Genomic DNA, 12,663 nt, shown 5'->3' on the forward strand with positions numbered 1-12,663 from the left:
TACAAGTACGAATTTTGACCCTATTTTTCTTCCTTTCATCTGATTGGTTAATGTCATGTCAATCACAAATTTAACTGTCCAATCAGAGAACAGATGGGTTTGGCTGTTTGAGGGGCGCTTTTTTGAACTGCAGGTCCTTGAAGGGTGATACAGGTTGAAGCTGGAGGATCTCTATATAAATATCCGATATAGCAGCTAGGTCCGCTAACTTTCAGCAGCTGTTGAAAGGATAAAGTTTTAGTATATCAGTGGTTAGAAACACATTATTACTTTAGGATTAGTTTAACACAAAGTCAGGGCTGACCTGGGACCATTGCTGTGAGTCACAGTGCGCAGCATAAAGGTCCTTTCACATCGGACGCAGCATGTGCTGCTAATGCTAACTAAAAGCCAAGGATCCAGAATTTGTTGCTGGCGGCTGGGCTCTGTGGGTTTTTGCAGCAGCTCTACCTGCACTAGATGCACCTGCTCCTTGTCGTTTCTATCTCGGGCTTTGTGTCAACTACAAGAGTTTGTGTTTTTTTTTTATCTTCAAATGTTCAATAAAAACATGTATCGCTAATTAGGGCTGCCACAAACGATTATTTTGATAGTCGACTAGTCACCGATTATTTTTGCGATTAGTCGACTAATCAGATCATCATCCATTGGACGTAAAACTACAGCTTATTGCACCAGCAGCATCTGCTCTTATATAACTATCATTAGCTTACAGCTTTAAGTGTTTAAGGTCTGTGCTAACTAAAAATAAAGACAAGATGATAGTTTATTAAATGTTAATGAAATTTGCAGATTGTTTCAGTGAAGTTTAATAAACTCCTTGCTATCTAAAATATAACAGGACACCGGAGTAAATTCTCGAGCATCTCACACTTCTGATAATCAGCTGTCTGCTTGACGTTTATTCAGCTGTGTAAAAACTATAACTTTAATCTCAGCCAAACCGATTTACTCAGGAACAAATAAAATACTAAAAAAAAAAGCCAAACAATAACATTTTGAAGTTATCTAAGTGACTCATATATATTTAACCTGAGTAGCGAAAGACGGCGGTGGGTTTGAAAACAATTTGCGGGGAGTCCGGTGTTCTCACGGCGCTAGTGAGCCTAGCCCCCGGCTCGCTAACGAGCTAGTGGGTAACAGACGTCTCCGAAAACGTCGGAGCGCTTTTGAAAATATGTGGTGTCCTGATAAACTGAGCAGATATTTGAGGTTTACACAGCTACATTCTCGCCTGAAAATATGTTAAACGTTTATTTTGTGACCCAGAAAGAATAATAAGAGTAATATTAAAACTAACTAGCTGCCGCCATTGTTGGAAACTGAGCTGGGCTGCGCTATGAATTCTGGGACACAGCTACTTCTTCTTCTTCGGGGTTTAACGGCAACTGGCATCCTTGTACATGCAGTGCTGCCATCTTCTGTTTCAGTCCGTTATTACACTCTTAAATCCTGCTACTTATTCCTGCGTCTTTTGTGATCTTACAAAGCTTCAAACGACGCGTCGACTATTAAACCAGTCGTCGACGATTTTGATAGTCGACGTAATCGTGACTAGTCGACAAATCGTGGCAGCCCTATCGCTAATTCATAATGAAGAAAGCTTTGTAACCATCCCCACTAGTGAAGACTGTCTCTGGAGGTCCCTGTATTAAGCAGGTAAACCTGTGACACAAAAATCACCAAACTGAGACGACCACAGACTGTTTGCCTTCGTGGTGATGAAGGAAAACGCTGGGCTGGCATGTAAAAGGGCATTTATTCCCTCCGGACCTGAAGCTCCATAAAGCATCCATCTGTTCTCTGATTGGATTGTCAAATTTGTGATTGACATGACATTGGCCAATCAGATGAAAGGAAAAATAATAGGGTCAAATTCGTACTTGGAACCTGAGTGCAGAGTTTGATACGTAATTTTTTGGTCCACACACAAATCCTGATTTAAAGTACAAAATATTTATGACCACAATTTGAGCCCGTAAAGATTAAACAGTAATTCAGAACGTGATGTTTAGACCGTATGTTTCTTATTCTAATGATTAAAATCCATCACACACAAACGCTGTCAGCACACTCACTGAACTGCCAGGAGAAGCCGGAGCTGCTCTCCAGCGTCGGGTGGTTGAAGGTGTCCCTGCAGTACATGACTCGGGTGTTGGGCGTCACCTTGATGCCTCCCAGCGCCAGCAGGTGGGGGTCCTGCAGGGTAGACCCCCTTGCTCCGTCCTGGATGCGCCGCTGCAGCGAGCGGAAGCGGCAGTACTGGGGGTAGCTGATGACTTTGACAGCGTGATGCTCCGCCGGGCCGTCTGAGGGGAGGAGACACAGGTGGGGTTATTTTTGTTTCGGTGGCTTTAACTCGTTCGCTCCGTTATGCTCTGCAAACACAGCGTTTCCCACTTTCCGTCAGGCCCCGGATTTGTCTCCGGGCTCTGAACATCTCTGTATACACGACAAACACGAGTATCCCAGTTACTGATTACCGCTGTGCAGGCGCCGGGGGTGTTTGCAAACACCAGGCGGCACTTTTGAGATGTTTAATTTGACGTTTCTGTAGCCGTCACCCTCAAATACATCCGATTTGTTTGGGAAACCACTGAAATTACAAAGAAGGCTAAACTGTGCTGCAGGTAGTCGGCAGCATTCATAAACATGCAAACAGCGTCCTGCTTCCTTTCTCAGGACTCTGGATTAAAAACCTCCTTTTCAGTGACCTGACCAGCAGCGCAGCTGACACAGAACAGAAAAACAATAAAAGATAAAGAAGGAGAGCAGCTCCATATAAACCAGCTCGTTCTGCAAAACCCTTTAACCCACTCTGATTATGGTTTTATTAAACATGTATGCACAGAGATAAACAAGATCCCACCCAGGCTGACACTCATGGTTAAAATCCCATCAGTGGGAAACGTGCACTCCCTTTCCACAGCACAGGTACTAAACTTGCCAAGAGTTTCCTCACCTGGAGACAGAATCGAGATTTATGTTTTGTGTTTTTTTGGGCCATCGTGATGCCATCGCCATCATGTTCAGGCATCAAGTCCGGGTCCAACCACAGCACCCAGAGAAGTATTTAATCAATATTTACCTAAGAACATCTTTGATAAGCAAAAGATGTGTCGGCATAAAAACTGGTCACAACATATTCAGTTAAATTTTATAGCACAAAATCACAATAACAGCTGCCTCAAGGTGCTTTATACTGTGAGGTAAAGACCCTAAAATACTACAAAACCAATCAGACGAAAGCTATGAACAAACTCTTGGCGACAGTGGGAAGGAAAAACTCCTTTTAACAGGAAGAAACCTCCATCATAACCAGGCATTGACAGCCATCTGTATAACATCACACAGATGATCTTTATAATGATAAAATTACTCCTGTTCACAGAAAACAGCAGCGGTCCAAGTGTGGAGCCATGAGGAACTCCTACTGATACAGGAAGTAAAGCACTGAACATCCCGTTCGCTCTGCTCAGCAAGCTGGAAAGTGAAATTTGATCAAATTCAGAATAAGGACTGAAAGGTTTCTAAAATCGGGAAAACATGTCTATATGTACAAAAACACAAATACAATGATCTCTGGGTGGGTGGCCAGTTCTTTATGAGGAAGTGCAGTGGTCCCACTGTGAAGCCCTGAGGAACTCCTCTGGATACAGGAAATACACAGGAAGAAGATCCAGAATAGAGACCCAAGAGTTTTCAAAACACATGCAGGCTTTATGAAATCAGGATAAAATGTTTAGATCATTTAGGGCTAATTTATAGTTTTATGCCTTCTCTCTGTGCACGTCTTTACTTCTTTTATAGTGGTGGGTAGGAAATGACCACAGCACTGAATCCATCAGATGATTTCAATGATTCTGTTCTTTTAATGCTGCTTTAGCTGCCTCACTGCTGACCTTTCAAAATAAAAGTAGCTCTAACAGGGAGGCTGGAACATGTACAGGAGTGTGACCGGCAGCATTTCCACACCAACAAACTGGCTCTGGTTCACATCTGCAAACATCTGCAGAGAGTTTCTTACTCTCAGTTTTGTCTTTGAGCGGCTCGCTGCTTTTGTCCGTCGTGCCGTTGCTGCCGTCGCCGCTCTGCGGAGGTTTGTGGAGGCCGTTGGTCCCACACGCCAGCGCCTTCAGGCTGCTGCTCCAACCTGCCGGCTGCGCACACGACCATCGCACCAGGTCCTCCACCCGCACCACCATCTTCCTGGACACCGCTAGAACTTCATCCTGATCAGACACAAACAGAAGATTCAGCGCTGAAGTTATCATCTGCTTCAAACCATTTAACGCCCGACAGGCCGACACCAAGTCGCTGTACTCTGAAGGCGCCAAACTTGAATTGAGCATCACTTTAAAATCAGAATGTGAGCGTGAGAAAAACAAACCCCATCAGTTTGATTAAAGTGCTGCTTTAAACATCTACAGCACCTGTCAAACTATCACCTGCCGATTTGTGTTCAAACATGGAGGCAAACAGAGAGCTAACGTGTGCAAATAGAAGGAAATGCCTCGACTGGTTTGTCGCTGGAGTCTTGACTTTTACGTGAGGAGAGCGAGGGAGATAAGACGGCTTAAAGATTTAAAGCAGAGAGTTTCTAATAAATGAACCAGTTTGAACTAAAAAGGAGAAACCCTTCAAAAAGATGATTGGATGTTTAAAAAGGTGTTTGAGGCGCCGCTTTAACACCGACTGATGCTCGAGGGTCGGCCCTTCACCAAGCTTCATGAGATTTCTGATACCAACTCGTGACGGGCAGCACCGCCTTTCCATCCAGCTGAGATCCACTTTTCCGTCTCCATTAAAGCGTCTTTGATAGTTTGACTCTGCTGAAGTTGTAACCACAGGCCCTCTGGCTCTGCCACAGGTCAGCTTTTCATGTTTGTCTTGACATTTAGAGTTGCTGCTCAGACACACGTGATGATGTGTAAGTCAAAGTGACGCAACACCTGAAAACGAAAGAGGAAGTTTACTACGGCAGGCAGAAGTCCGTGCAGGACTCGCATGTTTTCATGTTTTGGTGAATAACACACTGCTGGAGCTGCGTTTAAAGCTTTTCACTGAGTTTGTTTAATGTAAAGAGAACAGTTACACTTTTGTTGGCATCACGTCGCCTTTGACGACACGGCCACTGATCAGAAACATCCAGTGTGTCCCGTTTGATAAAAAGCCGAGTTTCACATATCTTTGTGGGCCAATTATTCACCATCACACATAAAAATGCAAACGTTAAGCTTTAATTAAACATTCACAGTTGGCGTTAGATAAAGATTCAGCGCGGTGTGGTTGATACGAAGGCGCAGAATCGGGTTTTCGTAGCTGTCAACGTGTTTATTTCTGCTGAAAATTTGGACATTTTAAAGTTTGAGCCTGTGAGGACGGACTCGCCGCAGGAGCCTCGAGTGGACATTAGAGGAACTACAGGTTGTTTGTTTTTCCCTCAGGTAAATGGAGAGGGCTGCTTTAAGGATGGGTGTACAACCTTTACGAGGTATGTTAGCAGGCAGAGACTCCATGATGTCGTGATGATGCAGAGGGCTGGGGTGATAGAGCGGGTGGCGGGGTAGCGTGAGATGACTCCGTTGGTGGCTTTGCACGTCAGCGGTGACGTTGCCACAGCTTTGTACCACTTCGGTATTCTCCTGAACGACAGGTGTTGCCACTCAGACAAAATCTCATCTTTTCAAACTGCAACGTCTCCCCTGAATAATCTGTTAATCTCAGAGCTGCCGGACTGAGAAACCATTAAAATGGTGTTAGAAGCCGATATGATGACCCCACAGCGGCGGCATCCACCAGTGGATGTGAATCTACTCCAGTTAAAGCCGGCTGGGTCTAACTGGTCTGGTACTATCTGTACAAAAGCACAGCTAAAAGCTGCTTTGTCTGTGAAAGAGGAAAGAAAACAAGCGCGAGCTTCCACTATTTCCATTAAACAGACTCTTTGCATATAATCTTAAACTTGGTTAGAAAGCAACCGGACCTGACCTCATATCGTGTCCTCCTCTGCTCTCATTTGGTTTTTGCCCATCTTTTCATGTCCCTTCAATACATTGAACTTCCTGTACAAACTGTCTGTTTAATGATTCCTGTTTTATTAGTTTTACTTTGTTACATTTTTTATATTTTTTCTCTGTTTTTGATTTTAAAAAAGTCTTTAAGGGGAATTAATTAGTAATTAAATCTTCCAGGATTAACAGACGATATCAGAAGAATAAGAAAAGTCACCCATGTGCTGCTCTGAGGAGATATCAGCTGAAGCCGAACTGGAGCTGGGCTGTACTGTCAGGCAATACCAGTTTGGACCACAGGGTGGCGTTGTGGTGAGTGTAAGCTTTTTAAGGTTGTATTTTGAATTAATTTAAAAACATTTAAACACACTGATAAAAACGCTACATGCTCACAGGCCTTTCAAAATAAAACCGAGGGATGAGCTGTGAAGGAGTCAATTTCAACCTCAAAGCTTCCCTAAACCTAACCAACCTAACCTACATGTGAAAAAGAGATAAAAATGGGTCAAATAATAAAAAACGAGCAGGGAAAAAAAGTGCAAACATCTGCAGCAGGATCAGAAATAAGCAGCCATCAGGTCACAACACGGGTGGTGCAAAGACCGCAATGAGATCAGCTACTGCAGCGAATTAAAGCCAACACTCGCCGGGTCCCTCTGGGTTTGAATGAGACACAGAAGCTTAATTAAAAGCAGGCCCGTGATGTTATTTTAACCTCAAATCAAACATTAAACAAACAGCACGTTTCTGCTGATCTGGCTCTCAGATGCGCTGCACTTTATGCAAATGAGGCCAACTGCAGCTCATTTACATATGAAGTCACTGAAGTTTCACTGAATCAAAGAAGCCCACAAACATCTGAGTCACCGATCGTCCGGTCTGCAGCCGAGGTGCAGCCGCAGAGGCCTCCTCCCATCCCAGCTCGTCAGCTGTGATCTTGTTGCGTCCTTCAGGCAGAGACAAAAGAGCCCAACCTGCCTCTAAAAAACTCCAGCACCCCTCTCCCCGCCCCCTGGGCTGCAGCCAGGTGAGAGCTCATTAACACCGCAAAGGAGGAGCTCTGCAGGAGTCATGAATAAACAAAACGCTCGACTGAAAGACACACCGAGCTTCCACATCTGAAATCACTCGTCCTGCGAGAGGAGACGAGAGACTGAGGCAGGAATTTATTTTTCATAGTGTAAGAGCCGTGTTACACTTCCTGTTTCCTTATCTAACTCACAACACGTCCTGTCCTGCACCTCAGCTGGTTCAACGAGAACTCGCTCAGCGGATAAAAGCCGCTCTGCTAACGTCAGCTAACCGGCTGCATAGATGATGAACACATGAAGCAGCATGCAAGCGTCACTCCGGCACTTCTGCGTCCAACACCACCAACGAGTCCTGAAGACTCACTGAGACACAAACCTTCAATGCCCGGCTCCAAACGCTCCTCAGGTCCCAAAATCAGAAACTCGAGGAACCGCCGAGACTCCAATAAAACCATCATCATCTTCTCAGTCACGCGGCCTGGAGACTGGTCAGGACAGGGCTGTGTGTCGGTTTTGATCTCTGTAGTTGATCTGATTCGATTCTGACTCGGACAACTTTCAGACTATTATAATTCTGATCATTTATCAGCACGTATGCATATTTTATATCGATGTATAAAAACAAAGCTGACACTTATCAGAGGTGTGAGCATCACACAGATGACTTCGGGTCAAAGGAACTGAGGATAAAACAAGAAAGACACGAAGGAGATAACCTCAGAAAAATAAATGAATAATAAATAAAAAAATATTCTACAGTAGAAGAAAACAAATCATCATATAAACATTACCTGATGCTGCTGAAGTGGAGCCGAGCAAAGTTTGATTTGAGTTCTGCAATTTGGCATCATTTTAAAAAGTTCCATTTCTTTGGTACTGAACAGCAGAAATGAGGCTTTTTCTTCTCAGAGGTCATTAAAAAAACAAAACAAACCACAGCGGCCAGCAGCACTGTTCACAACGGAGACATAATAAGCAAGCAAATAATGCAGAAAACAGATTTGTATGGTAAACTGGTCCCCGAGTACAGAGAGAGAGCTGTGCAGGAAGTGTGATTTAATCGTGGTGGAAGCAAAACTGTAAACGTGAAGCGTAGTTTTCATCTTTTGCTGCTGGTTCAGTGATTTTGGTTGGAGAGAGAGGAAACCTGCAGCATCAGAATCAGCGAGCTGTCGGCTTTCAGCCCTGACGGCGTGTCCGTGCCGTCGGGCGAGAAAGCCGACGTCTCGCTGATTCTGATGCTCGTTTGTGTTCACGTCTTTGTGCTGAATCCGTGTACCTGCTCTCATTTACTGTTTTCGTTTTGTGAGCTTTAACCTGAGATTCTGGCGTTTCTGGGAAAATGCATTTATAATTAAAAATGGATTCAGGATTTAATGAATCGATTTCACTTCTGAAATCAATTTGAATTGGGAAAATCTATTTCTTTGGAACCACGTGAAAACCAGCGGCTGACTGGTTGAGGATGAAACTGGCTGTGATGATGCTGCACCAAAAACCTTTTTCTCACCTTCAAAATAAAAGTTTTCTTTGTGAAACGTGTTGGTGGCAGCAGTAAGACAACTTTTACTTTGAAGGCCAACGTCCAGTTTATGTTTGCGCTGCACTTCCGGGTTCAGTGAGTTGCGAGTATTTGCAGACAAACTGGTGAATTTCATGCAGACTGTGGCGGGCCAGAGAAATCACAGGCAGGATGTTGGCGCAGAACCGTGTCCCTACTGTATTTGACAGCCGGCTGGTGTCGTGTGACCACGTTTACCATTTTCTGTACAGCTTAGGAGAGAAAAGGAAACCTACAGACAGCGACGATGTTTAGGGATTTAAAGGGTTAATGAACTCAGGTTAGGTGCCTAGAGAGCTGTGGTTAGGTCAGAGGTCGGCCACCTGCGGCTCTTCAGGCCCTCAGCTGTAGCTCCCACAGGCTTTGTGAACAAGGAAGAAGTGGGAATGTGATTTTGTTTCCCTCATATAGTTTTAAAAACGTTGTCATAAATGCACAGATTCGAGCTCACAGCTCCACACGGAGTTTAACTGAGAGGAAAACTGAATGTGAAATAGCTCACTCCCCTCTTATTACAATGATCACACACTGTCCTGACAAATGAGCAGCACTAACTGCTCTTTTATAGATTAGAAATTCAGCTTTCTGATTAAACTTATTGAGTTAAAGTAAAAATCTCATTTTAAAAGCAGCCAGTCCCATAAAAAGCTGTTTTCTGCAAACAGTGGAATATCCCCGCTGAAAATGTGGAAAATTTGGTTGCAGACAAGTCACAGGATTTACATTTGGGTAATGCATTAGCCTCATTCCCAGAGGTTTCTTTTTATAATGTGGAGGCTGAGCTGCAGCCTGCATGTGAACTGTGTTAATCAAAAACACATCTGACCCTCTCTCCCTCTCCTCTGACATCTGCTCGTTTTTTAATCCAACACTTGTATGTAACTCGTGCCTTCAGACACCAGCGCGTTCATTAAGCTGATCATGAAATGATATCGGCCGCGGAGAGCAGCGAGCAGATGGAAAATATCGTTAATGTTTGCTCCTGAATGCTCGTTTGTTTTAGCAGCAGAGAAGAAAAAAGTCACATTAAGACTTTTTTATCAGCACGAGGAGACGGCGTCCGAAGGTCAGCCTGCTCAGTGTTTGGATTAAAAAGAGAAGGAGGCCGTGTTCCTGTGACAAGGTTACTAATGGATGTTGTTGAAGCATTTCCCAGATTACACGCGGGGACGTTCACTCTGCAGGAATTCTTCTCCGCAGGAGACGCTGATGGAGACCAAAGACGGAGATTAAAGGGCAATTATTAGAATATTTAATGAAGCCAATTTTACCTTCATACTTCAAATATTTGCAGTTACAGGCCCTCATCGTAAAGATGGTGAGGCAACATTTTGGTTTTTAATTCATATTTTCCAGCGATTCAGGATGTCTGTCCATGATTTTCAAATTAAAGCTCCTCCAGGACCGGGACGGACGGAAGTCGACTATATCAGAAAGTTACAACAGAGACTTCCATCAGATCGGCGATTCAGCCATCGGTTTGCTATCCTCAGTTATGACCACGAGATCATGACCGAAAGAACGAAATTGTGGATGCAAACAGTGGAAATGAGGTTTCCTTTGACGCGTTGCTGGGCACCATAAGCTGGTGTCCACCTCCCGAGAGATGCAACTACACGTCGGGTTGACGCCGTCTGCAGCTGTTGTGACTGGCCTGTTCAGTGCCATCGATTCTTCCTGCGCACTTCCAGCTTTTTTCCACAGCAGTGTTTGAATTTATCCTTGAGAGCATAACAATCATCCCCTCAGTGTAAGGATTCAACAAGATGCATTTGATACCGGACGTGAGGGAACGTACGAAGACATGGAAAAACGTCAGGGACGTAAGTTGGTTAGTTTACGCTGCAGGCTCTGCAAAGACTCCCTGCTGAAGTCTGAGTCACATCGACATGAGCCACTCGAGCTGGTTCGGTATCTGACCGGGATGTCTCGTGGGCACGCTCTAGGGGAGCTATTCCAGGTGAACGACCCCGGACTCAATGGAGAGATTAGATCTGCTGTTCGGGTTGGAAACGACTCACATGAGCTGTAAGAGGTGACGAGTGTGAGGGAAATATTGATATCGATCCAGAGGGAATCAGGGCCAGAAGATGAGTCTGGTATTAAAATGTTGGTAAAGGGACGTTTTTCTGAGCAGTCACCTGTCACACAAAGTTTACCCAGAATGCACTTTTTGCATTTTCCCTTTGGTGAATTGTCAGAAATCAGATCAAACAAGCTTCTGTTTCTCTGCTGCACCGACTTCAACCTGCTGCTGTTTATTTGAAGCGTGACGCTGATCCTCAGACTTTGACTTGGATCAAAGTTGATTTGTTTGCAGTTTTTAGCTGAGCTTAAATGTGTTTTCAAACCTGACGTATACACGTGGATATCGCCTGCATTTGTCAAGTTATCAGGATTCAAACGTGAGGGAAAGTTTATACATAACGCTACTTTCACAGACAAGGCCACCGAGGAAAAACAGATAAAACAGTAAATCAGACACACGGACGCCACAAGGTCGGATGCATAGTTACCCAAAGGCTTCAGCACTCCCGTTTAGACCAGCTCTAAACCTCTGAATCCAAAACAAAGAATAACTGAGGAAAACTCATCCCAGAGTTTGTGAGCCACCACCTCGAGAGCCCGAAGTCCTCGTGTTTTAAAACTGAAGGGATCGATTGGACGAGTGAGTCAATAAAAGCTCTGAGATATACTCTGGTATACTCTTTACCCCCTGAAAGCCTACTAGGAGTAACCCTTTGTGAGCTGAGCAGCTTCTGACATATTTCAGGCTGCTAATAGAACCAAACGACTGGGTTTGCATCTCCGCCCAGGCAGCTACCCTTGGAAACACCTGGAAACTATTCTAATGGTCATCAAACCACGACTTCATGGATATATATACACTGAGGGGTCAAAACTCGTCTTTATGCGGGAAAGAGCTGAACGTTAAAATTGACTCTGAAGCCAGCATGAAGCCAATGAAGAGGCTTTGAAACAGGAAAGATACAAGATCGGAAGCTGGCCGTGGCGGCGCTGTGGGGACACACCTGCACTTCACGTAAATAAACTGACAGGGAGGTGACTCACCTCTCCGTGCTCCCTGGTCCGGCCCTTCGGTGTGTCCTCAGGCAGGAAGTAGAGTCTGGCACTGGCCAGCAGGTGGCGACGGGTCTGGTCCTCCCACAGTAAGGTCACCTGATGCACACGAACGACGTTTATTTTTCAACCGTTCTGACTGATTTATTACATTTACAGCCTCCACACAGAAGCATCTGCCTAAAAACCACGACTGCCTTCGAGCCGAGTCGCTGATACCGAGGCCCTAAATATTAAACAGTCTGTCCACCATCAGCTTGATCAATTATCACAGCAGAGCCTTTGAATTTGAGCCTTTCACACCTCGACTGTGCACCTGCAGGAACGCTTTGTCCCGGCACAGGCGGCAGACAACATTACGCGAGCGTGCGCGGAGCTGAAGCGCTCCACGCCGTGCAGAGTCACGCAGGGGGGAGCACACAAACACATGAGTTCAAGTGATTTTTGTTCTTTTGGTGTCAGAAAAACAGAAAACATTTATTTAAGCCCTGAACATAAAACTGCACACAGCCTTTTCTAGGAAAGCGAAACCAAAAATTCTTCACATTTTACGAATGACTTCATCACATTGAGACGAGCTGCTTCCTGGATCGAACCTGCAGCCTCCCTGTGGCCTGGTCCCGATTCCCATTTCCCCTCCCAGCATGCTGCTGGTGTGCAGCCAGCTCTGGGTTTGTGTCTCTGCAGAAGCTGCCCTCGTTTCAACAGGTTTCAGATTTACTGAGTTTTTGCTGAAATTATATAACATACTCACGCTTTTATTAACGAGCAATAATAAAATAAACAGTCTGATAATTTGCTTTGTCACATGTGGCGCTCAAAGTAAAGCTCTTCTCTAATACTTCTATTAGAAGCTGGCGGAGACCAAAAACAGAGGAAACGCTGACGCTGGGCGAAGGTTCACCATGAAAAGCAGAAGACAGATTAAAGGCGAGTTTATTTTCTTTGAAACCTGAGGCTTAAACCACAGAGAAAA

The 12,663-nt window shown here is 44.7% G+C and overlaps 1 protein-coding gene across 1 annotated transcript in view; it reads right to left on the reverse strand.

Annotated features, from left to right (window-relative positions):
• zgc:77151 (uncharacterized) overlaps positions 1-12,663 on the reverse strand; it is a 46,358-nt gene that overhangs the window by 13,292 nt on the left and 20,403 nt on the right. The window contains exons 3-5 of the mRNA XM_004556842.3: positions 11,679-11,786; positions 4,028-4,232; positions 2,079-2,309 (exon numbers count right to left, since the gene is read on the reverse strand). Of these exons, the coding sequence (XP_004556899.3) occupies positions 2,079-2,309; positions 4,028-4,232; positions 11,679-11,786 (544 nt within the window). The remainder of the gene's footprint in view (positions 1-2,078; positions 2,310-4,027; positions 4,233-11,678; positions 11,787-12,663) is intronic.

This window comes from Maylandia zebra, linkage group LG10, assembly GCF_041146795.1.
Source record: "Maylandia zebra isolate NMK-2024a linkage group LG10, Mzebra_GT3a, whole genome shotgun sequence".
Lineage (NCBI taxonomy): Eukaryota > Metazoa > Chordata > Actinopteri > Cichliformes > Cichlidae > Maylandia > Maylandia zebra.